The sequence below is a fragment of the Barbus barbus genome (genome assembly GCF_936440315.1).
Source record: "Barbus barbus genome assembly, chromosome: 26".
Taxonomy (NCBI): Eukaryota; Metazoa; Chordata; class Actinopteri; order Cypriniformes; family Cyprinidae; genus Barbus; species Barbus barbus.
Genome location: NC_136754.1, coordinates 761620 through 789162, shown reverse-complemented (window position 1 = coordinate 789162; position 27543 = coordinate 761620). Strand labels below are relative to the sequence as shown.

At 34.5% G+C, this 27543-nt stretch overlaps 1 protein-coding gene across 1 annotated transcript in view; it reads left to right on the top strand.

The window, feature by feature from the left end:
• Window positions 1-27543, top strand: part of LOC306845759 (protein unc-13 homolog A) — a gene marked incomplete at both ends in the record, with an annotated part of 85471 nt that overhangs the window by 14207 nt on the left and 43721 nt on the right. The window contains 11 exons of the mRNA XM_079378738.1: window positions 4332-4449; window positions 9696-9819; window positions 10858-10928; window positions 12683-12731; window positions 14783-14806; window positions 16099-16306; window positions 22244-23242; window positions 24214-24325; window positions 26101-26147; window positions 26615-26693; window positions 27334-27408. Coding sequence (XP_079234864.1) covers window positions 4332-4449; window positions 9696-9819; window positions 10858-10928; window positions 12683-12731; window positions 14783-14806; window positions 16099-16306; window positions 22244-23242; window positions 24214-24325; window positions 26101-26147; window positions 26615-26693; window positions 27334-27408 — 1906 coding nt within the window. The remainder of the gene's footprint in view (window positions 1-4331; window positions 4450-9695; window positions 9820-10857; window positions 10929-12682; window positions 12732-14782; window positions 14807-16098; window positions 16307-22243; window positions 23243-24213; window positions 24326-26100; window positions 26148-26614; window positions 26694-27333; window positions 27409-27543) is intronic.

The following is a 27543-nucleotide window of genomic DNA, read 5'->3' as shown; positions in this document are numbered from 1 at the left end:
TTTCAGTGGCAAAAACAGGCTTCCATAAATCACACTTTCATATCTATTTCTTTTCTCCTTTCTCTCCCTCAGTTATCCTGATCTTCCTCTCATGTTGTGTTTTACTCAGAGATCACCTTCTGTTCGTTCTATCGCTGTCATCTTTAGTTTATCTCCCTCTGTCGCCCCTTCATTTGCCCGCTCACTCGTTCCTGCGTTCATTCACACGTCTTTCTCCGCGCTCTTGTTCATTGATAGCAGACAGATGAGCTCAAAGCATCTGCGCTGGTGCAGCACGGCTGTTCTTACGTAACGCCACTCTGCAGAGAATCTCCTTCTGCTCTCCAGTACGTGACGTGCCTGTGATAGCGGCGGTGTTCAGAAGAGAAAACTGTACTGCATACTGGGTTTAAAAATAGTATGTGAAGCAGTATGCAGTGAAAAATGTTTCAAACAGTAGTATGCAACAGCCTCAGCAAATAGTTATGGCTGTTTTGTGTTTTAAATAAAGATTAAAATATATTATTGCTTCCATTTGTCATACTAGACATGGAAGTTGAGTACACTGCATTTAAAATTACTCTGTTGTATTGAATCTTACTTCCAAATAAGTTGTTTTAAGGCAAGACACTACAGCTAAAAGATTGTTTCATGCACTGGTCAATTGTAAGATGTTTGGCTAATTTGCTTCCATAACATGTCTTCTTTTAGACAAGTGGAAATAAAACCATGCAAAATACACATTTAAGTACTTTGTTTTATTGCACTTCATCTATTTGTGTCTGTAGATTTATATTCTAATGAATATCTTTAAAGATAGTGAGTTTTTCTCCAGGATTTAACCAGTTCACGTTTATGTTCTGGAAATGTATGCAAATGAGTGCATATTTAATTAGATGATACCTCATTTGTGTCACGTTTCTGTTGTATTTAGTTTGGTTTCGCTGTGTTCCAGTTTGTCTGTGTTCCCTTGTTTGTTTCCATGGTTTTTGATTAATTAGCTCCGCACCTGTTTCAGTTCTCCCTAATTACGTTTCTAGTACTTAAGTCCTGTGTTCTGCCCTGGGGGCTGTTCCATAAACCAAGATTAGAGTATAAGCCAGGCTTATTTCGGTTAGTCAGGCTTATTTTTGGTAGATTCGGTTTCATAAATCAAACTTAAAGTTCAAACTCAGTTACCCCGGCAACTTATGCTGGCAAACTAACCTGGTCCGGAGCAGGCTAACTGTCAGGCTAAGCTGAGCTCCTCTAACTCTGACCAATAGGAACGCATCCATATTACCACTGACTCTCTCACATACAGTCAGTTTAATTTATTATCGGTCCAAAAATAAAAGTATACAGAAAATACACCTTAAATAATCCAATAAATAAAAAATAGGCTACAACCAACTGTATTTAATGTATTGTGCCCAAAATGTAGGCGAATGACATTTTAACATAGTTGCTACTTGTGCATGCAGTTGATCAGAAGTTTCTAGCCATGCAGCCTTTCTCTCTGAATTTATGACAGCTGTACCTTTTATGGTTATTAGAACATTAAAACATTACAATCTAAAATGTCTCTTTAAAGCATAAAAACACAATCAAAAGTTAAAATCACTGAATTAAAAATGTAAATTTATAATAGAAATCAGAGTACATTTTAACTGATAAGAGGAACACTCATTTGAGCTAGTGATTAACAGTTGCTGCTATCATAAAAATACACTTATATGTAAGAAATTAAAATTCTATGTCACATTTAATGTCCAACAACAAATATTTTAGCAGAATGTATATTTTATTCAGAATTCTTGCGCTAGTATTCTATTCTGCTCTGTGTGTGTAGCGCGCATGCGCGCCGCAGCAATCGTTCACTCGCATAAGCCTCGCCCACTCCGGACAGCTAAATGGATATATTTGTATGGCTTTCTGACATTTACAGATGTAAAAAATATACCTGTGACGTATCAGTTATGCACTGAGGAAAACACAATGTTTCAAATGCGTTAAACAGCACATATTCGCTGTTTGCTATGGTGGATCGATTTGATCCATGATCGACATTAAGGGCTGCTTCAGAATAAGCGTGTACGTCACATTATCCTGACTCACTGAACCTGGATAGCATTAGTCAGATTGCGTGAACTTGAATTGTCGTTTATGGAACCGCTTTAGTCCCGATTGATTTGTTAGGTTATTTCAAGTCAGGTTTTGGACTTTAATCCCCGCTTTTCTTAGCGTCTTTTATGGAACAGCCCCCTGGTCCTTTGTCTGCTGTTATTTGGATGTTTTGGTTATGCTGTGTTTAGATTTATCCAGTGGATTTATTATTAAATACCCTTTCTCCTACTCCTTTGTGGGGTGTTTGATTAGACCGCACCAACACGTCACAATTTGCATATTTAAACAGAACATTTCAGAATAATTATGTAATACAAGACCGTTGTCTTAATGTACTGTTATTAATCACCTGGGAAAATCTAATGATATAAATTAGTAAAAAAAATAGTTTATAGTATTTTAAGTGATTGAATGAGCAGTGCCATGTATTAATGTTTTCTGTTAAGCTTTATATAATTTATTATATCTTAGAATTGATACATTATCCCCCAGTTTCACAAACAAGGCTTAAGCCTAGTCCTAGACTAAAATGTAAGTCTAAGCTGTTGCAACTGAAATAAACTTGCACTGACTGATCTTAAAACATATCAGTGCCGTTTTGTCTTTAGATGCACACCAGTAATGTTTTTTCTAAGGCATGTTTATAAAAATTACTTAAATGTCCTAATTTAACTATGGCCTAATCCTGGCATAGTCTAAGCGCTGTCTGTGAAACCAGGGGCCTGTACCATGAAGCCGGTTTAGCTGGCTAGCCAGGTAAGTTTCAGTTTAGTTTGCACCAATCCTAGGTTTTAGGTACCATGAAAGTGGCTTGACTTTTAGTGGAGTAACGTATGCTCCACAGGTAACCTGGGCAGGTTATGTTCTGGTTTAGAGCTCTCAAACCCAAATTTGACCAATCAGCTTCAAGCAAAGTGGCACATCTCTGACGCAATAAAGCCACTCCCCCAGTTTCTCTTACTCCAAATTAACGGACGCTACATAGTAAAACATTTTTAAAGATAAAAGTTTCTGGTTTTTAGAGACGATTATTTTTTATAATTATTTTATGATTTATATCCATTACACAAGCTAGCTTGGTTTTAATAGTAATTAAGCTTTTATTTTAAATTAATAAGCTATAAAGATATAGGTAAAATGCAATAAGTTTTAGAATCAATAGCTTTAAACATGACTACATATGAGCTTAGATTTTTAAGTGTTTTTATACCTATAAATATTATCAACTATGCAACTTTTACTTTTTCATGGATTGTTTCATCTAGTAAATTTGTTTAAAATCTTCATATTGTTCATTCTATTATGTGCACGCGCTTCATTAACTCAGGACAGAGAAAGTTGATGATCTGCTTCATGGTACCAACAAAGCCGGATTGGACTGGTTTGGTTTTGTCAACTCAAAACTAATCCTGTAACCCTGAGTTTGTTCAGCCACTATCATGGTACATAATGTTGGTACACTATACATGGCTATATAATGTTTATATAAGCACTGTATAGCTTTATATATTATTATATGTATCATCTGTGGTGAAGAAATTCTTGTTTCTGTTTGAAAGACATTAATTTTCAGCTTTCAGTATTTTAATTTGTTTAACATGTGACTCACAATACTTCTAAACCCTGAGAAATGTGGCATATAAAATAAAAAATCCAAAATATCAAATAATATTTATTTCTTATATTCACATTTGACCACATGAGTAATAATATTTGAAACCACTTTGAACACTGCAGCATCTTAGAAATGTAAATGTCTAGTATTGCAGTTTTCACTCCTCTTGTGGTTTTCTTTCTAACAATGTGTCCTTCTGTTTTGTAAATTAGATACGTGTTATATTTCTCCTCCATGTTTTGTTTCCTATTTGTTTCCATTTTGCTGTGATGTATTATGTAAAGCAGTTTAGTCTATAAAATCCTGTGTGGTGCCAGCAATCAGATGCAAATGTCTCTCGATAAACATTAAATCTTGATTCCAGACGAGCTCTTCACCCACGAAACTCTCTGTTTGCTTTCCACTTCGTGCCAGGCTTGATGTTGATTACAATAAAAGCTTTTAACTTTCCTCCGCAGAACATCTCACTGTCTTTATGAAAGTACAAACAGCCTTTTTCATTCATTCTGTGTTCTTTTTGTTTTCCATTTATTGGTTCATTCAGCGGTTTACTCTGCAGTGCATCACCACCTGCATTTATCTTCATTTAAAGGTTGCTCTGTTTTTTCATTCTCTCTCTTTTTCTGTCCAGTGAGATAAATCGGCTGGATCTGGGCCTCACGGTGGAGGTGTGGAATAAAGGACTGATCTGGGACACCATGGTCGGCTATGTTTGGATCCCACTGCAGAGTATCCGCCAGTCAAACGAGGTCGGTGCTGCACTATTGGGTTTAAACGATACGGCATTCTTAATACTGATTTCAATATGACAGCGAAAACTAAATGCTGTTTAATTAAAAAGTTAAATATCAAGTTTAATTGAAAGATTAGTACACTTAAGGATTTTATAGAGACTTATAGACATTCCTGGGGCCGAATTCACAAAAATCGTTTTAAGAAATTTCATAAGATGAATAAGTTAAGAATAATTTTAGTGCAATTCTTGAAAAATTCTCAAAATATATATATATATAATTTTTTTTTTTTTTTTAAGAAAATCAGGCTTTTATGGAAGCTTGTTTCTGCCACGTAATAAAAAAATAAAGGTAATTAAAACTCTAGATTATCTCAGTTGTTTTTTACAGAATAAAAAATAAAAGAGAATTGCAGCTTTTTATCTCCAAATTCTGCCTCTTTTTTTTTTTTTTTTTTTTTGGTTTTTGGTTTTTGCAATTTTATATAAAAATTAAAAAAAATTAAATTTTCTATTACAAATTTATATCTTGCAATTATAATTTCTTAAGAATTGTAAAAAAACATCAGAAGTTATGTTTTGTCTTAGGAACAATCTTAAGAAAAAAAAATATTTAAGTATTTTTGTAAATACAAAATATTTGTTTTTCTTTTTTGTTTTTTTTAAGACAATAGAAGTTTAAAATGATTTTTATTTTTTGCCAACTTTTCACCATTTGAGAAACTACAGTCAAATACACACTGAAACTGAAACTAAAACTGAAAGATCTTCACGGCAAACCGTCAAAATAAAAGTTCAGTCTAACTTGAAGAAATTATGACAAATATATTACTATTGTATACTAAAATATAGTTCTTAAAGTAATCATTATAATGTTATTGCTTTTAAGGAATATCATAAAACCAAGGTATTTTTTCTTTATGCATTTCTGTTGTGCAGCATCTTATTTGACAAAAAATTTAAATACAATGTTTTGTTGTGAATTAATTGTTTTTATTTGATTACATGTTAAATGATTAAATTGTTAACGTTTTATTCAATAATTTCACTACACACCGTTTTTATAATAAATTGGTACTGAATCATAAAACAGAATTTTGGGGAAAATAAAATGCATTTCTTGGGGCCCTAAATTAATCTAACAAATGAGGAAAGTGTTTCCTTCCTTTATTAATGGCAAATTAATATAGTGATAAATATCAATATTGTATGTTATGAAAAAAAAAGTCATAATATTTTAGCCATATTGCCCAGCCCTAGTTTTAAGCATAAATTGATACATTTTTTGATACATTTTTCAAAAAACAAGACTTAATATCTTAATAATTTTGCTCCTGAAGTAAATGTATCTTGGTTCAAGAATGTATTTGTACTGGAAAACAAGACAAAAATATCAAGTAATAAAATGTTTTGCAGTGTGATGTCAAATTTTAATATCTATAGATTTGTTAGCTATGAAAGGGCAACATATGAGCAGTACAGTTGTTGTCTGTGGTGAGATCAGATTTTAAATGAAATCTAACAAGGATGACAGTGGGTGTGCTGTCAGATAAGAGAAGTGAAGGTCAGGTTTTTGACTAGATCTGGTTCAGACACGGGATGCGCTGCTGGATTTACGGCCGCAGGGCTCAAAATTTCTAAATCCCTGGTAGCCCTTCAGGCAGGTACTCTTCAGATTTTGGTAGCCCGAAAATTAATTTAGCTAGCCCAAATAAAATAAAGACCATAAATGTCAATCAAAAACATTTTCAATACACAAATATCAAGGAAAGAGTTTTATTTTACTATTTACAAGGTATCTGCAGAATTCTTAATTTAAGGCAGTTTGAAAAATTATTTCTTATACCATTTAACGTATTTAAAACACATTTTTACTGTACAATACACTGCAGTTCAAAAGATTGGATCAATAAAGTTTTTTAAAGAAGTTTCTTATGCTCATCAAGGCTGTATCTATTTGATAAAAAATACTGAATATTATTTCACAAAATAATATTTTGAAATATTATTGCAATTTAAAATAAATGTTTTCTATTTTAAAATACTTTAAAATGTAATTAATTCCTGTGAAGCAAAGCAGTATTTTCAGTCACATGATCCTTTAGAAATTAAAAAAAAAAAAAAAGTAACAGGTTCCAGAAAAATATGAAGCAGCACAACAGTTTCAACACTGATAATAAATCAGTATATTAGAGTGATTTCTGAAGGATCATGGGACACTGCTGGAGGAATGATGCTGAAAATTCAGCTTTGATCACAGGAATAAATGCTATTTTAAAGTATAGGTATTAAAATAGGAAACAAATATTAGAAATTGCAATAAAATTTCACTATCAATGTTTTTTCTGTATTTTTGAAATGAATACAGCCTTGATGAGCAAGAGACTCAGTGAAAGACTAAAAAACAAGGTCAATTATTTATCAGGTTTATAATATAGCCCTAACATAATATATTATTAAAACAAACCATTTAAACTGATAGAATAGAATACAAACTGAAGCAAAACTTAAGCTGAGATCTGTAAGTTAAATAAAAAAAAAACGTGAACATATATGAATTCTTCTATAGCTGTCTAAACATCGTTATGAAGTACAGTTTGTACAATACTCTTGTGTGTGACTGAACATGTTTCTGAGTTTTGTTACCATCCTCTGCTACTTCCAGCCATTCTTTAATGGATGTTTTATTTCACATGTCATTGCGTTTGTGTTGTCTCTCGTGTTGAGCGCACCACAACCATTGAAGTATTCAGTTTCTACAGCGACTCATTTGGTGCACATCGTTCTCTTTCTATGAAACCTGTAAACCGCATTCACCGGCTCTAACTCTGTCGTGACATCAGCTCTATAGCGGTTTGCCCGAGCATTGCTATTCTTTCCCTTTTACTGGCGGCATTCAATCAAATGGCTTCCCAACACATTTTTCTGTGCGCGAGGCACATTATTTCTTCTGCCCGGTCGCACGCGCGCTCAGCTTCGAGGGAACACTGCATGGGAGCCCTGTATTTAAGGTAGCCCGTCGGGCAGGGCAGTGATGCATTTTGGTAGCCCGACTGGAAAACACAATAGCCCCCGACGTCGGGCTAGTGATTTTGTGAGCCCTGGGCCGTAAAGCACCTCAGATCTCCTCATGTGCATCTGTGCCCTTTCTGTCCTGTTACATAAGCCAATGCTTGCTTTAAAGGCAGCGGTTTTATTGAGCCGCCTTCCATTTACTGCTTTCATGTACCTTTTTTTTTTTTTATAAATGACCCTGAGTTTTTCCTCATGCTTTCATAACGTGACATGAATAATATATAATCTTGTCAATGAATATTTTCTCTGAAGTTCTGCTGTTTGTGTGATTTGTGATTTGAAGCCATTGAGGTATTTGTGTTTTCTAAGCATTGACTGAAGAATTTCCTCTGATGTTCAGAGAGATTTGTTTGTGCATTTGTTCTGTAATATATGATTGTGTTTATTGCTGCTAGATTATATAGTGAAAGCAGTGCATTTAATGGATTTGGGCTGAAATATAAAAGCAAAGCAGTGGTGCATTTAATGATTCCTCAATTTATGCATCTTGCTAAGGAGAGGTTTATTTTACAAAGTGATCGGATGCACAATTTTCTTCATAAAATATATACTTTTTTTTTTTAAACCCAGTGAATAGGGCTGCGTGTTTTGAAGAAAAAAGCTAATTAAACATTGCGATTGTGATTGGTTTTTTTAACATTTAAAAAGCTCCAGGTTTGCTGCGTTTATTTTTAGGGTTGCACAATTTGGCCCAAATGTTTGTGATTTATATATCAATACGACTAGATGATGATGATGATAATATAATAATAAAATAATAATAATAATAATAATAATAATTATTATTATTATTATTATTATTATGATCATTATCATAATTTTTTTATGATCATTAGTAGAACTAAACAAAAATATTAAACAACATAAATATTCCGCTGTAAAAAATACAATTATTTAAAATGAAATTTAAAAGTTTCAGGTTTGGTGTGGTTATTTGTAGGGATGCACAAAATGCATAATTTTAGCTATAAAATATTATTATTATTATTATTATTATTATTATTAAATACAAAATTATAAGACAAAATTGTAATTGTTATATAGTTTACTTTAAATATCAAATATTAAAATAATAATAAATTGTTTTACTGTACAACTGTAAAAAAACGCTTAAACTCTTCATCTTCAAACATTAAACCATAGAGCTTTTATTTTGGCATAACACACATGAAGACCTTAAAGCTTCGCTTTTGTTGATACACGCTTCTCGTTATAAGTTTGGAAAGATGATTTACTCATGTTTTATCTCCAAATGCACACAAGCGACTCAAACGGATGCAGATCTGAGTGGGTGTCAGATTCTGGAAACACTGGATCATGAGCTGCTCACGTGTAAATAAACACAGTTCTGCGTTTCACTCTGAAAAACAGTATCTGCTGACTCTTTACTTTTATTGACGTTTGGCAGAGAAATAAATGAGACCTTTATGTGGTACTTTTAAGACATCAAGAGAGATTTATGTGCGATAAACACTGAGCTCAGAGCTCAGCCAATCATTGGAGCTGTCTTGATGATGTCACAGATGAGAGAAGTCTAACGAGATATAAGAAATCAAGGCGATGATCCCAACGGCATTCTGGGAGCTCTGCTCTCTGTGACCGATCAGAGATGTGTATGAGGACCAGAGAAGTTAATGGGCTGTGTGAGAGAGGAAGGTCCCACTTTTCAATTAAAAGAGTCGATTGCCTTATTGGCAAAGGCATCAGATGATGCATTTCTGCTTCAAAGACTTGCTTTACATGCTTGTCCAGGCTGATTTATGCCGGTCGAACTGGTAGACTGACCTGAAAAATACAGTTTTAAATCTTTTCTTAGCCAAAAGAGCAAAATTTGGTTTCACTTAAACAATGGTTTGTTATTAAATATTATATTAAAAAGCTGTCACTATTACAGTAAATCTAAGGGCAATCAAGCTTTTTTTCTGCAGCAGGCCTTAAACTATAAAATCAGGGTATATTTTTGTTACTTGAAATAAAATAAACGTTAACTGAAATAAAAATTAGTTTTAGCCAAGGCAGCAGCATTTTAATTTATTTTAACGATGTACTAAAATAACAACAAAAAAATGAAATAAACATTAATGAAAACAAAATATACGTACATAAAAAAAATGACCAAAATGATATGCATGAGTCTGTAGGTGCGTCCCTGTTCACATGCTTGTGCACTGTGTGTGTGTGTTTCAGGAAGGACCAGGCGAATGGGTGACTCTAGATTCTCAGGTCATTATGGCGGATAATGAAATCTGTGGCACTAAAGATCCAACATTCCACCGTTTGCTTCTGGACACGCGCTTCGAGCTGCCGCTGGGTGAGATTATACTCATCACAGCTGCAACCACAAATACAGCACCTTTAGAGGCTAAAACTGGGGTTGTATGACTTTTACTGCATGTCTGTTAGCTTTGAGCTCATCTATATGATATAGTAATCCTAAAATAAACTTTTACCACATATACACTACTGTTCAAAAGTTTAGGGGGAATCAACGTAATATGCTGATTTGCTGTTCAAGAAACATTTCTAATTATTATTATCATTGTTGAAAACAGTTGTGCTGCACAATACTTTGGTGGAAACCATCATACATTTTATTTTTCAGGATTCACAAATGAATATAAAGTTTAAAAGCAATTTATTTGAAATAGAAATCCTTTGTAACGTCTCTTTGCTATCACTTTTGATGAATTTAATGCAGCCTTGATGAATAAAACTATAAAATAAAAAAACTTACTGACTGTAAACGTAAATGGACAAAAACAATGGACTAAATATCACCAGTCACACACACAGACAACAGCAAGATCTGAGATGTAAATTAAAGTTCACGTTGGGCTATTAATGTCCAAACGTACTGTTTTAATAGGAAATGCATGCAAAATTGTTCATTTAAACCTCAAATTCATGTGCATGTTTAGTACTGCTTAAGCTGCTTAGCAGTATTTTTGTTGAAAGTTTTTAAAAGTTTAAAAAATGTTTGCTACAAAGAAGTCACAGACGGCCCTCAAACATCAGATGAGCCCTGTTTTCTGAACAAATGAGGTCTTGTTCTCAAAAAGACTGTGTTCAGCAGAAATACACCTTTACACTGAAACTCTCTCGCTCTGTCAATATAAATGACCTGCTTTCACTCTGAAGTGGCTCTGCTGGAGACATACGCCATCTGTCTGAGATTATTTCACTCTGCAGTTTGTTCTGGCCAAGAACCGTCCACTTAGTCCGTTCGCTTTTTACGTCACGTTTAGGAACTGGTAGATGTGAAACCGGACTTGGATATCTTGATTGCTCAATCTGTTGATATGAGATCTGAGGCTAAGACATCTCTTCTTTGTGTGTGTTTCTCCCACAGACATCCCAGAAGAAGAGGCTCGATACTGGGCAAAAAAACTGGAGCAGCTCAATGCCATGCGAGACCAGGATGTGAGTCTCGTCTGTCTGTGCTGTAGTTTCTGCATGCACCAGCAAAGAAATCTGACATCAAATTGACGTATAAGATTCACTGTGGCATTTCACTTTCAAAACAGTAGCATCTGTAAAGTAACCTGATGTATTCACAATCGTAATCACAAATGCAACGTGTTGTCATACATACAGTGCCGCGTTAAGCCTTTGTGGGGCCCTGGGCTAACGTAGCTTTAGGGCCCCCCCCTTCCATTACACCAATCAAAAATGCGATCAAACGCTGTATAAAGATGCGCGTGATATACACATGAAATAAAAACAAACACAATGCGTACGTCATAATCCCATAAGAGGCAAATAAATAAAAAAATTATGTACATAAATTAAGCAATATTGAGTAATAATCTTACAAATCAACAACAGCCCAGCAAATAAAATTAGCCTAAATATCACTCGCCATTAAAAGGCCTTTTTCCTGCTCTTCTTATAATACGCTAGAAGTTATAGACATTTTAAAAATGTAACATTAACTTACAATAGTGAAAGACATCTTCCCTCATGTATTTGTATTTATTACGCACCGACAAACACAACAGCAGATGACCATAGTGATGTACAAATAGAATAAAAACCAGTAAAAAGAATAACATCAGTAAACTCAAAAGATAATTTAAAATAGCCTACAAACTTAGTTTAAAAAGCCAAGGTAAGAAAATAAGATTTCAGTTTAGTTTTAAACTCATAGACAGAATTTGAAGCTTTCACAGATAAAGGAAAGTTATTCCATAACCTCGGTCCAACTATTGCAAATAGTAAAAGGTAGATAGTATGTTTTATAGCTGGATGTTGTGCTTACGATCAATAATCATGTCTTTGCATTCAACCAAACTAATTTGCAGAAATCAAAACGCGAGCCCATACAGCGTATGCCTGCAAATTCGGGACAAACTGATGCCTTAAATACGGGACTATTCCGTATTATACGGAATGGTTGGCAACCCTATATAAAATGCAAAAGAGAATTGACTCGGGGGGGCCCCCTAGTGTTTGGGGCCCTGGGCTGCAGCCCATGTTGCCCATTAGGATAACACGGCCCTGCATACATAGTAGTGCTGGGCAATATAGCTAAAAACAGTTTCAATATTTTTCAAAATGTTCAATATTTTTGTATGTCCTCTCAAAACAAAATGTATTTATTTATTTTTTGCCCCCTATGGAATTGAAATTGTTTACTGCAAAATCAACACCGCAAAACCAAAACGCATGGACAAAGAGACTGGTCTATTTCAGGGTTTCTGCGGATCTTTTAAATATTTTTTTATTGGTCTTAATTACACAAATTAAGACCTTAAAAAGGTCTCAAATCAGAGCAGAAAGTCTTAAATTCATAAAGCCATGACATTAAATGCTGCATGCACTGCAGAAATAAATATATTCATCTGTATTTGTTTTTTCCCCAATACAAAATTCTATACATCTTTAAATAAAGGTATTTTGCATCTCAAGCAAATACCTTTAAGTCTTGTTTTCTAATAAACTGAACAAAATTAATTGCTTTTATACTTAAAACAAGAACAAATATCTGTCAACGGGGACCAAAAATTAGTTTTCTTTCTCTTTTTTGATCAAGTGTGATTGATATATTAATAATCTCTCATAAAGAGTTTACATTGCCTTTATAAATTTAATTTAGCAGTATTGCATTAATGTAACAGGTTTCACATGTGGCTGGTAAATAATGTGTGTGATTTGTGTTGCAGTATTCATATCAGGAGGTTCAGGAGAGGCCGCTGTCAGTCCCAGGAACACAGTGCTGTGAGTGTAATGCTCTACATGCATGAATTACAGCCTAAACCATCATGAAATTAGCCAAAATATTTCATTTCCCCTTCTTTAACTTGTGAAATCCACCTACAGCCTTGTCAATGGATAATTCAGCTGTTCTCTTTCAGATATTTTCAAGCAAATATTAGTAAATGCTGCAAAAAATGTATGCACATTTAATTCAAGCTATTTTATTGATTTGCAGATAATTAAAGTAATGTTTTATCTCAAGTCTCAACACCATATCTTGACATCTAAAATGACCATAGAAGCTCTTGTGGAACTGTTTCTAAGTAGCCATTGATTCTGATGGTCACTTTTGAGAGCATCAGATAAGATTCAGATTTCATACATAATTCGGATCGTCTTCACAGTTCTGAGCATCTAAATCACTAAGTGCTGTAGCGGCTCAGTCCTTCCCGTATGTGTGTCACTGTTAATGTGATTTATGAATGATGGTAATGACAGAAGTCCTGCAGAAAGCTGAATGAGAAGCGCCGAGCACGCTCTCATTTCACACACACACATACTCACACTCTGCTGACACAGCTCCCGGGGGGGGCTAGACTTTGGGACCTTCTGATTGGCTGAGGCACGCAGCTGGGAATCATCACTGGAGCACATCACTTTATCACAGAACACTGAGTCATCAAACCCATACTTTACTCTTTTGCAGGAAGAGGTACTAGACCGGCTCAGTACTGCATTACACCAAGAATTTTTAATGCTTTTGAATCAAGTCTCTTCTGCTATCCAAGGCTGCATTTTGTGGTCAAAAAATACTGTATAAATTGTGAAATATTATTACAATTTAAAACAGCTGTTTTCTATGTGAATATCTGTTAAAATGTAATGTATTCCTGTGATCTGCAGCTGTATTTTCAGCATCATTACTCCAGTCTTCAGTGTCACATGATCTTCAGAAATCATTCTAATATACTGATTTACTGCTCAACAAACATTTCTGACTATTATCAATGTTGGAAACAGTTGATGTTTTTTTTGAAAGTGATACATTTTATTTTTCAGCATTCTTTGATGAATAGAAAGTTCATAAGAACAGCATTTGTTTGAAATATGTGACCGTGGACCACAAAACCAGTCATAAGTGTCAATTTTTTTTAAATTGAGATTTATACATCATCTAAAAGCTGAATAAAAAAGCTTTCCATTGATGTGTGGTTTGTTAGGATAGGACAATATTTGGCCGAGAAACAACTATTTGAAAATCAACTTTAAAGTTGTCCAAATTAAGTTCTTAGCAATGCATATTACTGATCAAAAGTTAAGTTGTAATATATTTACAGTAAGAGATTTACAAAATATCTTCATGGAACATGATCTTTACTTAATATCCTAATGATTTTTGGCATAAAAGTAAAATCAATAATTTTGATCCATACAATGTATTTTTGGCTATTGCTACAAATATACCCCAGCGACTTCAGACTGCTTTTGTGCTCCAGGGTCACATATAAATATTTTGTTACATTATAAATGCTTTTACTGCCACTTTTGATTTAATGCAGCCTTGATGAACAAAAATATTAATGTCTTTAAAAAGACTCTTGCTGACCACAAAAATTCTATACATTTTGTTTTTATGTCTTGCTAATTATTTATTTATTTTTTGCTTTAGACCAATGTATGTCTAACTGGCTAACAAAGATAAAACGTGGTTTAATATTAATTACCTGTACATTGCATTGAAAAATATGAAGAGATCACTGTATGACAGTTTACCAGCATAAGTGTTTATTCACTTGTATCTGAAAATATTGGCAAGGCAAGTACAAATCTAATCTATAAAATCTGCATGGTTAAGTGTAGTAATATTAATTTTAATAGCAATAGACTGATAGTAGTGGTAGTTTTGAATATTGTGTAAAAATAATCAGCATTATACCATCCTTTGCTCACCCTTATGCTTTGCTGTTGTCATTGAACAAATCTGGAAACACTTTCAGCGCAGAGAGACACTGTGTACTTTTCAGGTTAAACGTCAGCACTGCATTGTGGGTAATTCTGTCATCTTCTGTCTCTCACAGGTAACTGGTGGGGCGACCAGCAGAGTGAGTTCTCATATCTGTCATTATAAACTCATTAATCTGACATCTGCTTTCCTATTGGTTTTACATTTAGTTAATATCACCAGAGTGGGTTTACTCACTCAACGAGCGTTTCATGCTGGATAAACAAACACACTCATGCTTTATGTGCTGCGAAGGCTGGCACAGTTTTCACACTGACAGATATTCCACAAATAAACCAATTAATCATCTGCCTTTTGTTGCACAAAACTATGTTCGGAGTAATTTTCTTAATGTTTACTGTTGAAGGCAGTACATTTGTAAGTTATTTGTATGCTTTGAAAGTGCTAACGTTTAGCATGCAGACAGACTTTAAGCATGCTAAAATATTTTATTTATTTTGTTATTTAAAATATTTATTTTACAACACATTCACATATTTTGTATTTTTTTCATTTTAGATGCCATATTTCTCTGGCTTTACAAGTGTTGAGTGTCACATATGCAACAAATTCAAATACTAAAAGCTTAAACTGATGTCTTTCAAACAGAAACTAGAGTTTCTTTATTATTTCATAACTTTAATTAAAATACATGCTCATATCCATCACTACAGGTGAACACAGTAAAAATGTAACAGATAATCGCCATGCTTTAATTTGCTAAATCACAGTACATTAAGACAATTGTTTTGCATTACAAGCAAAACAGACTTTATCTAATTAAACATGCACTAATTTGCATATATTTCCAGAAAGGAAATCTTGAACATTGGATAAAGCCAGTTTCCAAATTTTTTTTTAGTTATTAGAGTTAAAGGTTTTTACAGAGGTGATTTTTTTTAAATCATTCCATAAATCAGAAAATACTATAAAAAGCCATAAAAATGATCATTTTTTTAATGAATATAAAATCAGTAAAAATGTGAACAAACCGTTCTCTTAATTCCTTCAGTGTATAGAAAGGAATAAAACAGGAAAGTTCGGTGTATGTAAGTGGTGCATAAGTGAAGAAAAAAAATCATTTTGAGAAATGGCCTTTAAAGATATGTATTGCAATTTAAAAATGCAGATGCAAATAGATAAAGTGTAATAAAATAGACATTTAAAAGTGTATTGTGGGTGTTTTCTTTCCAATAGTCTTAAAGAAGACATGTTATGGAAGCAAAATGGCATAACAACTCAAAATTGACCAATGTTTTGCCTTTAGAGTCTCTTCCTAAAGTACAGTACGCTTCTCAAATAACACCAGGTCATGACAGATTTGTATGTGTTATGTTTTATCAGTCTTTTTAATAAATAAAACGTGTCTTTGATTTTTGTGTATGTGTATAGACAATGATCCAGACAGCGCGATGGATGACCGAGACAGTGATTACCGCAGCGAGACCAGTAACAGCATCCCACCGCCGTACTACAGCACATCTCAACCCAACGCCTCGGTCCACCAGTATCCCATGAGCCACCAGCACCGCAGTCCCCGCGCCTCCTACTCGCGCTCCAACAACTGCGACCTGGACTACGATCACCCGAGGGGTGTCAGGTGAGAGAGAAAGAGGCATACTCAGCTCCATTTCCACATTTACTAGTCCTGTGGTCATTATGGCAGCAGATTTTAGTAGAAACTAGTATGAACAGGAGTATACAGTGGTAGTATTGCTAGTTTAAGCAGGACAGGTGCCGTAATCATAGTTGCATAACCCAGAGTAGTTTGCTGTGTTTATTTGTTGGTATTTGTGCTTGTTAGCTTCTGTTTCTGTTACTAATATGTTCCTGTATGATTCTGAATGGTGCAAAATATATATATATATATAATTTTTTTTTTTTTTTTCATATGTTTTCCATTATAAAATAAATGAATAATTTTTTTGTTACTTAGATGTTCTATTTTGTTTTCACATATACATACATAAGATTGGTTAGATGTATTGTAAAGTATATTCACAAAATATTTATTTTTATACAAATAATATATGTAAAATATATTTTTTATATAAAAATAAAATGTATTAAATTACTATATATAATATAATGTAAATAAAATATATCAAATAATAATAATTAAATATAAAATGTTTTTTTTTTAACCTTCTTATGGCAAACTATATTACAAAATATACTTCAAGAGGCCAAAAAAATATTTGTATCTTAAAATACATTTTGGCTTAATGTATTGTCAAGCTAAATTAAAAAAAAAAAAAAAAAACATATATATGTGTGTATGTATATGTATATATATATATTCACTGCTCACTGATGCAGGCGATTAATTTCAGTTTAACGCGTTAAAAATATTTAACATAATTAATGCAGGGGCGGAGCTTGGGTTGGCCACCCCACTCACAACTGCTGCTTCAGTCTCTTTTTCTTGACAAGAAGTGCATTTATTCAGTCGCAGAACGTCTTTATAATTACATCAAACCGGAGACGTTTCAGACGCGTGCTCCAACTTCACCTCAGAGCCAGGCGTGAGTCAAACGAGTGCGGAAACGGTGTTGTGCTCACAGCGCATGCTCTTCAATGCACGCACAAAGGCGCCGCCGCCGCAAGCTGTGGCCTGTATCAATTCATATCGAATGAAACTACGTGCATGCAATGTCATGGAGTTACCAAAAACATTTATTATAATGGGTTTATGTGAAGATTGTTTTAAGTTCACTTAAATTAGAAGTTATTTTTTTAAGTCTAATACATGTTAAAATTGATCTCTCAATTATCATGTAATGTTTAATTGTTAGTCAATGGTCAAATATTAGAGGGGAAAAATTATGGAGACATCAGTAGTATTGGTATCAGTGATACTGGCCTTCAGTCATAAAAAAAGATGCCATTAAACAAATATTAAAAGTAATAGTCTTTGTTGTTTGTACATTAATTTGAAGATTGAATATGAAATTATTGCAATATAAAAGTATATTAAAAACTTTAATGTTAGGTGGGATTAATTGCGATTAATTTCAGAAAAAAATGTTTGATTAATTAGTAAAACATTTTAATCGATTGACAGCACTATATATATATTACACCTGTCATTCGAATACGTTTTTTAATCTAATTAATTACATGATGTTTCGATTAATTGCAAAAAATTTTGACTGAAAATACCCACAAAAGATTATTTAAAGCTGTCTTTGTGTTAAATGAGAAAGTATCAACTAGACATTACAAATTGTAGCTTTAGAAAGAAATATTTGATTTGATTCAATATAAAATTTATTACACAAACATTTAGGCTACAACGGCCTAACATAAACCATGGAACATAAAAGAAGATAATTTGAGAAACATCTCAGTATTTATTGTTCATACAATGCAGAGATGGGCACTCGAGTTAGGGACTCGGACTCAGTCGCACTCGAGGCACTTTTTTATAGACTTCAGACTCGACTTGACTCGAGGAAAAGGACTCTTTTAAAAGGAATATTTTAAAAGCAACTCGAGTCTTTTATCCTTAAATACTTATATATCTGATTTTCAAAAAGCGGACCGTATCCGTTATTTTTTCATAACTAATTAAGCTAGGGCTTTAAACTGACAGGCCTAATTTTAAGATTGGAATTTTTTTGTGTCTTGAAGTACGTTTTGTAATACAGGTGCATCTCAATAAATTAGAATGTCATGGAAAAGTTCATTTATTTCAGTAATTCAACTCAAATTGTGAAACTTGTGTATTAAATAAATTCAGTGCACACAGACTGTAGTTTAAGTCTTGGGTTCTTTTAATTGTGATGATTTAGGCTCACATTTAACAAAAACCCACCAATTCTCAACAAATTAGAATACTTCATAAGACCAATAAAAAAAAAAACATTTTTAGTGAATTGTTGGCCTTCTGGAAACTATGTTCATTTGCTGTATATGCACTCAATACTTGGTAGGGGCTCCTTTTGCTTTAATTACTGCCTCAATGCGGCGTGGCATGGAGGTGATCAGTTTGTGGCACTGCTGAGGTGGTATGGAAGCCCAGGTTGCTTTGATAGCGTCTTCATTGTTGGGTCTGGTGTCTCTCATCTTCCTCTTGACAATACCCCGTAGATTCTCCATGGGGTTCAGATCAGGAGAGTTTGCTGGCCAATCAAGCACAGTAACACCATGGTCATTGAACCAGCTTTTGGTACCTTTGGCAGTGTGGGCAGGTGCCAAGTCCTGCTGGAAAATTAAATCAGCATCTCCATAAAGCTTGCCAGCAGAAGCAAGCATGAAGTGCTCTAAAATTTCCTGATAGATGGCTGCGTTGACTGTGGACTTCAGAAAACACAGTGGACCAACACCAGCAGATGACATGGCAGCCCAAATCATCACTGACTGTGGAAACTTCACACTGGACTTCAAGCAACATGGATTCTGTGCCTCTCCACTCTTCCTCCAGACTCTGGGACCTTGATTTCCAAATGAAATGCAAAATTTACTTTCATCTAAAAAGAGGACTTTGGACCACTGAGCAACAGTCCAGCTCTTTTTCTCCACAGCCCAGGTAAGATGCTTCTGATGTTGTCTCTGGTTCAGAAGTGGCTTGGTAGTCCTTTTCTTGAAGACGTCTGAGCGTGGAGACTCTTGATGCACTGACTCCAGCTTCAGTCCACTCCTTGTGAAGCTCTCACAAGTGTTTGAATCAGCTTTGCTTGACATTATTCTCAAGCTTGCAGTCATCCCTGTTGCTTGTGCACCTTTTCCTACCCAAATTCTTTCTTCCAGTCAACTTTGCATTTAATATGCTTTGATACAGCACTCTGTGAACAGCCACAGCTTTCAGTAATGACCCTCTGTGACTTACACTCTTTGTGGAGGGCGTCAATGTTCGTCTTCTGGATCATTGCCAAGTCAGCAGTCTTCTCCATTATTGTGGTTTCAAAGAACAAGAGATACCCGGAATTTATACTGTAGAGATGGTCATTAATTGAAACTCAAATGTAAATATTCTAATATTTTGAGATACTGATTTTTGACTTTCATCAGCTGTAAGCTCTAATCATCAAAATTAAAACAAAAAACTTAAAAACTTTACATGCAATGAATTAAAATATATGAAAGTTTCACTTTTTGAAATAACTTACAAGAAAAAATGAACTTTTTCACAACATTCTAATTTATTGAGATGCACCTGCATATGTTGGCAGTAGGAGGTTTAAACAAAACATTTTCAAATTGAAAAAAATATATTTCATTAAGCCACACAGTTTCCAACATATTTAGCATATATTTTAAATATATTTTGGCCAGACTGGTTTTATTTTTGGTTAAACCAATTAATTATTAATGAAGCAACCCTGAAACAATCATGACACAGTGAATCGATACGGCGTGCGTGTGAGAAGATGTTTCTCAGCAGGTATGAGAGTGTCTGTTTGCTCATTCTTCCTCTTCGGGTTTTCTGTAATGGACTCATTCATCATGTCTTATCGCCATGTCTTTTATCTCGCTCTATTTTCTGCTACTTTTTTCACCTCACAAAGACCTTTCAATTCTACTGTCTCCTTTGTTTCTCTTCCATTATTCAACAAGACGAGTTTTCATTGATTTATAAAAATACTTGACATCAGCCTGACTTTGCTTAAGGGCTCAATGGATCTGTTCCTGGATCAGCCCTGTTTGCAAAAAGATAAGCAGTAGTAGCAGTACTAACCCCTCTTGTATCTTCTGCTTTAGCTCTTATTTGCAGTGTTCAGTGCCAAGTTTCAAATATATGATTAGTACAGAAGCAGTTTTTTTTGAGTACAAATATTTTAGATATTTACTGAAAATCAAGACAAAAGCACTGTGGAAGATCATCACTTTTTGCAGTGCAGTATCTGAAATCAGTGGTATCACAATAATATTTTACTGTGCCAATATCTAAACATTCCTAAATCAAGATGTATTTACTTGTGATGCAAAATGACATAAGATACGAAGTCTTGTTTTCTGAGAAATCCATCAGAATTAAATGAGTTTATGCTTAAAATTAGAAAAATATTTGAAACAATTACTTAAAATGAGAATTTGATTCAAATTGGTCAGAAAATAAACTTAATTGAAAGGGAAAACAAGTTTATTTTTCTGACCATATTGACAGACTTTCTTTTTGTTAATTTTAAACATAAACTTACTTAATTTTGATCAGTTTTTTAGAAAACTTATAAGACTTCTTATCTTATGCCATTGTGCATCTCAAGTAAATATGTCTTGATTTAAGAATATTTAGATATTTGTATTGAAAATCAAGACAAGAATACTGAAGAGCATCACTTTTTGCAGTGTAGTATCTGAAATCAATGGTATCACAATAATATTTTTGTCTTGTTTTCCAGTACAAATATCTAAACATTCATAAATCCAGATATATTTACTTGTGATGCAGAATGACAAAATATAAGTTTTGTTTTCTGAGAAATTCATTAAAATTAAGTCAGTTGAAAATACTCATTTTATACTGAAAATTAGAAAAATACATTTTCCCCTAATTTTTCTAAGCATAAATTCACTTCATTTTGATCTTTTTTTTTTTTTTTTTTTTTTAGAAAACACAACTTTTTATCTTGTCATTGTGCATCTTAAGTAAATATGTCTTGATTTAAGAATATTTAGGTATTTGTTTTAAAAATAAAGAGAACTACTAAAGAAGAGCACCACTTTTTATAGTGTTAGTATCTGAAATAAATGGTATCACAATAAGAATGTCCTGTTTTCCAGTACAAATTCATAAACATTCATAAATTCATAAACATTCATAAATCAAGATGTTTACTTGCGATGCAAAATTACACAATATCAGTTTTGTTTTCTGAGAAATTTATTAAAATTAAGTCAATTTATACTGAAAATTAGAAAACGTTATGAAAAATATGGAAAAGTTGTTCAAATGAAATGTGAAAAAAAACTTAAAGATCTGCCAATGGGGTCAGAGAAATAAACTTAATTCAAAGAGGAAAAACTGTTTATTTTTCTGAGCCCACTGAAAGACATTTTTTTTCTCATTTTTCTAAGCATAAATTCACTTTATTTTAATCCGTTTTTAAAGAAACAAGACTTTTTATCTTATGTCATTGTGCATCCCAAGTAAATATATCTTGATTTAAAAAATATTTAGATATTTGTACTGGAAAACTCTTTTGCAGTGTAGTATCTAAAATAAAATAACAGCTAATACAGTAATGCATTCATATAATGCTGGAGGAAAGGATGTACAGTCAATAATGACCAAATTATTTGCGCAAAATGTGTGTAGACCAGGGGTGACGAACATCGGTCCTGGAGCGCCGCAGCCCTGCATGGGTTTGCTTCAACCCTAATCAAACACACCTGAACAAGCTAATCAAGGCCTGAAGGGTTACTAGGAAGCTACAGGCAGGTGAGTTTTTATTAGGGTTGGAGCTGAACTCTGCAGGATTGCGGCTCTCCAGGACTGGAGTTCGCCACCCCTGGTGTAGACTTTCTGAATTTCAGTCTTTCCAAAACACAAAGTGCATGCCTAATCTTTTGCTCACTTTTCATTCTCCTCCAGCCCGACCGGGAGCTATGCATCCTCAGCCGAGCTCAGTCACTGCAGTTCTCAACTGAGCGAAGAGTACTGCGAGCGAGAACTTTACGACGAGAATGACTCGTACCACTCCTGCCACTCGTCCGTGACCTACAGCAAGGGCTCACCCGATTGGGACGAGACGCAGGGGGCGTACAGCGACGAATGTGCCTACAGTAAAGACGGTGGAGAAGGAGGTGCTCTGTATGAGGAAGAGGATGGTGACCTGTGTCCAGAAGAGGTGGACATGTTTGAGGGCGAGGAGGAATTTAACTACGAGGAAGAAGAGTTGTGTCCGGTGGACGTGGACGAAGAGCTTCCGTTCACACCAACTCCAACCAGCACCGCCCCAACGCTGGACGTCCCATCAAGCACCAGACCTCCTCTGGAGAAACAGGCCTCGCTTCATCAACAGTCTCAAAACGCCAGCCAAACTCCAGTTCAACCGTCCAATCAGACGCAACCCAAACCTCAAGCCAAACCCCCAAACCAGCAAGTTCCTGCCCCCCAAAAACAAGCACCGCCCCAACAGCAGTCCTCAGGCCCTATCCCTTCGGTTCAGTCCTTCTTCGCTATGGCTAAGCCGTTGACTGCCGTGTTTGGGTTGGGTGGATCTACTCCTTCACCACCACCTCCTGCACCAACAACTCAATCCCAACCTCCACCAACACAATCCCAGCCTCCAATGGCTCAACCTCCTGCTCCTGCTCCTGTTGCCCAACAGATGCCTCTACCTGCAACCAAATCCCCTGAGCTTCCCGCTCCTGCCCCAATCACCAACTCTAAACCTCCTGCACCAGAACCTAAACCTCCAACTCCGACCGAAGAGAGACTGCCCACAGTAGAGCCACCAATGGAGGAGGAACCTCCTCTTCAAGAAGACGACTTTCTCATGGAAGAACCTCCAAAAGAGGAAATAAAGATTGAGAGTCCACCTCCATCTCCTCCTTTCGAAGAGGAGGAACCGGTATCTGAACTTGAGAGGTACTTACAACCAGCAAACCTGACTAACTTGGCTGCCTAAAATGCTTAAATGTCATTTATTGGATTATTTTAAAGCTGTTTTTTAGGATACCTGGTGTAGAGGGTCGACCAGCTTGTCTTCCAGCTTGGCCAGCTGATAAGTGGCCAAAACCACTTTAAAACCAGAAAACCACACCAACTTGGCCACTTAAAATGTACAAACCACAATTATTGGATGATTTAATATATATTTTTAGGATATTTGATCTGGTTTAGGTGGTCAGCCAGCTTGTCTTCTGGCCTGACCAGCTGATGAGTGTCCAAAACCACTTTAAAACCAGCAAACCAGATTAAATTGGCCACCTAAAATGTACAAACCACAATTATTGGATGATTTAATATATATTTTTAGGATATTTGATCTGGTTTAGATGGTCAACCAGCTTGTCTTCTGGCCTGACCAGCTGCTAAGTGCTCAAAACCACTTTAAAACCAGCAAATCAGACTAACTTGGCCATCTCAAATGCTCAAATTTAATTTATTGGATGATTTTAAAGCTGTTTTAAGGATATTTTACTTGTTTGTATGTCTTCCAGTCTGACCAGCTGATAAGTGGCCAAAACCACTTTAAAACCAGCAAACCAGTCCTGTTTCACAAAACGCAAAACGCATTTACTGGATGATTTAAAAGCTGTTTTTAGGATATTTGATTTGAGATGGTCAACCAGCATATCTTCCAGTCTGACCAGCTGATAAGTGCAAAAACTCCTTTAAAAACATGGACTGAATGGTTTTTAAAAAAATGTTTATTGGACAGTTGACCTGGTTAAGATGGTCTACCACATGATTAGTGCCCAAAATCATTTTAAAACCTGCAAATCAGACGAGCTTGGCCAACAAACCACATGGATGAATAAAAGCTGTTTTTAAGCAATGTTGTTAGACTGATTTTGTTGCATTATAGATGCAAACAATCTTTTATGTCTGTGCAGTGAACCGGTGAATGAGGAGCCGATGGAGCCAAAGGAGCCAGTGGACCCGGCGGTCAGAGCTAAAGAGAACTGGCTACGACTCTTTGAGAAAGTCCGACAACAGTTACAGGAGGTGAGGCAATTCACTAGACTTACATTTCTGTAGAAAATCTAAAATATCAAACTATTGCCGGACCCAGAAACAGTTTATTATATTCATTTATGTCTTGTTTTATGCATAGAATGCATAAACATAGAAATTGAAATGCTTGAAATCAGCATGAATTCAGGAAATCACAATTGACCAGTTTACTTTTTGAATACCTGTTCCTGGTGTTATTGCGAGTTTGTTTACGTTTTTTCACAAGGAAAAAGATGCTTGTCTTAATTTTTCACTTAAAACACATCTCCACAATCACTACAAACTCACATTCATTTTCTCTCAGTTTCATTCAGAAATGCATCACATTATGGAGGTAAAATGGGTTGCAAACAGTATTTTCATACATATTTACACATTATAATGCGATGAGACACCATGCTAATGCTAACGGCACTCTAACCGCTGTCATGATTATTTTGCAGTTTGCCACGTCCTCTTTCCTTCTTTTTGTGTGCGTTATTCTGTTGACACTTTATCCTTTTGTTGTCTGTTTGTATCCCACCGTTTTGTCGTCTTTCCAGTCTCTTTTCATTGCTTTAGTGATTTGCATGTTCGCTCAGATGACCCATGATTGGACGAGACTGTCAGGTGGGTCCGTTGTTGTTGGTGTGAACGTTCTGTGGTGGTTTTGTGTAAGTTTTTGACTTGTGTAGGCATTGGGTGCATAAAATATAAGCTAAAATAGTTACCGGGAGTCATTCATTAAAATTTGCATTAATTGCTTTACATAAATTTTTTATGTAATTACAAACATCACAAAATTGCTGCATCCCAGCTAAAAAAAATATATATATATCTAAGAACGTTTTGCAAATGTTCCCATTATGTTATAACACAACCTTATTTCTGAATAGTTCTAAACATCCAGTTTTTTAAATGTTTTGGAAACTTTTTTTTTTAATCAATATAATTGTTTGTAAAATAGCTGAAACACATTGCCCATTTTGTTAAATACTACATTTAATGCCAGTCAAAAGCTATGTTTATGCGGCAGGTTCATTGAATGATTGATATTCTGTTATTTTATTACTTTAGCCTGGTTGTTAAAGAAAATAGTTTTTGCAGTGTTATTTTAGTGTAATGTACTGTTGTAAATTAAATTAATTTAATTTAAACTTTATCATTTAATTTTTAGTAATTTTTAGTTTTTGTGTATATATATATGTATGTGTATTAGTGCTGTTAAATGATTAATCGCATCCAAAATAAAAGTTTTTGTTTATATAATATATGTATGTGTGCTGTGTATATTTATTATGTTTATATAAATAACAAACACATGTATGTATATGTTTAAGAAAAATATGCTATGTTTATATATTAAATATATTTATATATAATATAAATATATAAATGTATATTCAAGTAAATATTTTCAAAATATATACTGTATGTGTGTGTATTTATATATACATAATAAATAAATACAGTACACAGATATTCTATGTAAACAAAAACTTTTATTTTGGATGCGATTAATCGCGATTAATCGTTTGACAGCACTAATATATATATATATATATATAAGTATTTTTTATATTTTATTTATATATTTGAGTTAGTTTATTTTATTTCAAGCAAAATGTTGATGGTTTTAGTTTCCGTAAACAATAACCCTGGTTTGTTGTAGTAAATCTTGTTTGTTGCTGTGTTTGTGTTGAATACAGAAAACATTTAGACTCCGATCAAAGCTAATCAGCTAATAAAACAAATCAAATGTTTCCCTTTCTCTGTCTTTGTCTCAGGCACGAGGAGAAACAGACTCTCAGTCGCTGTGGTTCGGTAAAGGAGGGTGAGTCAAAGTCAAACTCATCTCCACTAGCTCTCCACTCACATACTCAAGTCAAGATTTTTTATTTGTCACATACACAATTATAACCAGCAGTGAAATGTAGGTCAATATAACCATTATGCCTTAAAGTGTTTATCTAATCAGACTGATTCCTCAGACTTCTGACAAAACATAAGACAGTTTAACCTGCCATTGGGGAATGCATGAACTAATAAAATGCATAGCTTGAATGCAATGGTTAAAAACATCTGCCAAATGCATAAATGCAAAAATAGCAACATTTCTAGTCTGTATTTTGCTCTGCGCACTCTAGTCAGAGAGTAAATGTTTATGGTAATTTATTTTAAGGCATAATGGTTATATTGTCAATGACAAGGCAGTGAATGGATGTGATTTTCTGTGTGCTTTCGAGGAAGGGAAGTTATTTTCATGCAACATTATGTTTATGATTATGTCTATTTCTCCAGGATGGGCGGAGCGCTGTACAGCATTGACAGCATGCCTGATCTGAAGAAGAGGAAGACCATTCCTCTGGTCAGAGATCTGGTGAGAAACCAACAGCAAAACCTCAGAAAGATTATCTAATGTTCAGTTCATCTGCATTGGGGCGGACTGGTTTACTGGTTCCTGATAGTTTCAGTAGAAATTGGCTGCAGTTACAAATCACAGTGCACTACAATCTCAGAGGTACAAAAATGTCCCAGATTATCTAATAAATAAAATTCACCCTAGTATAGAGTAAAACAAGCACAGACACGCTTTAATAATTGATACTTTAATACATTTACTGTATCAGTGTTCATTAGGGTAATACATTCTTAAAGCCTGTGCATTCTTTTGATTGGCTGTTTGGGACAGATTAGTTTCTCCTTTAAGATCAATTAAATGTGAATAACAGTTTTTGTCTTGTTTTCTTTGCCTCTGCTGTTTGGACTCAGGCTATGGTAAGGATTTGTTATAATTACTGCATATTAAGGCACCATTATTTTATTTTGGTAAATTTAGCAGTTATCAGTGTATTGTGTGTTATATCTGAGACGTTCTTGAGATCTCTTCTGAAGAGGAGACACGTGAGATGATGACTAGGTTTTTTTTCTTTGGTGAAACATCTGAGAAGACTCCATTTGCTCTCAATGTCATCTCATTGCTGTGAGATATTAATGATCTCTCATGTGTGGTTTTTCAGTCTCTAGTGCAGAACTCTCGTAAGGCTGGAATCACGTCTGCTATGGCTTCTAGCACACTCAACAATGAGGAGCTGGTAAGTGAAGAGTCTTTCTGGAAGATTCAATTTGGCCTAACTTCAAATTAAAAATGCATTTTTGTGACCCATTTAATACTAAAGGCTCCACTGCAATGTGAAATGTTGCGGCACCAGTATGTGAGTCTCTCATGT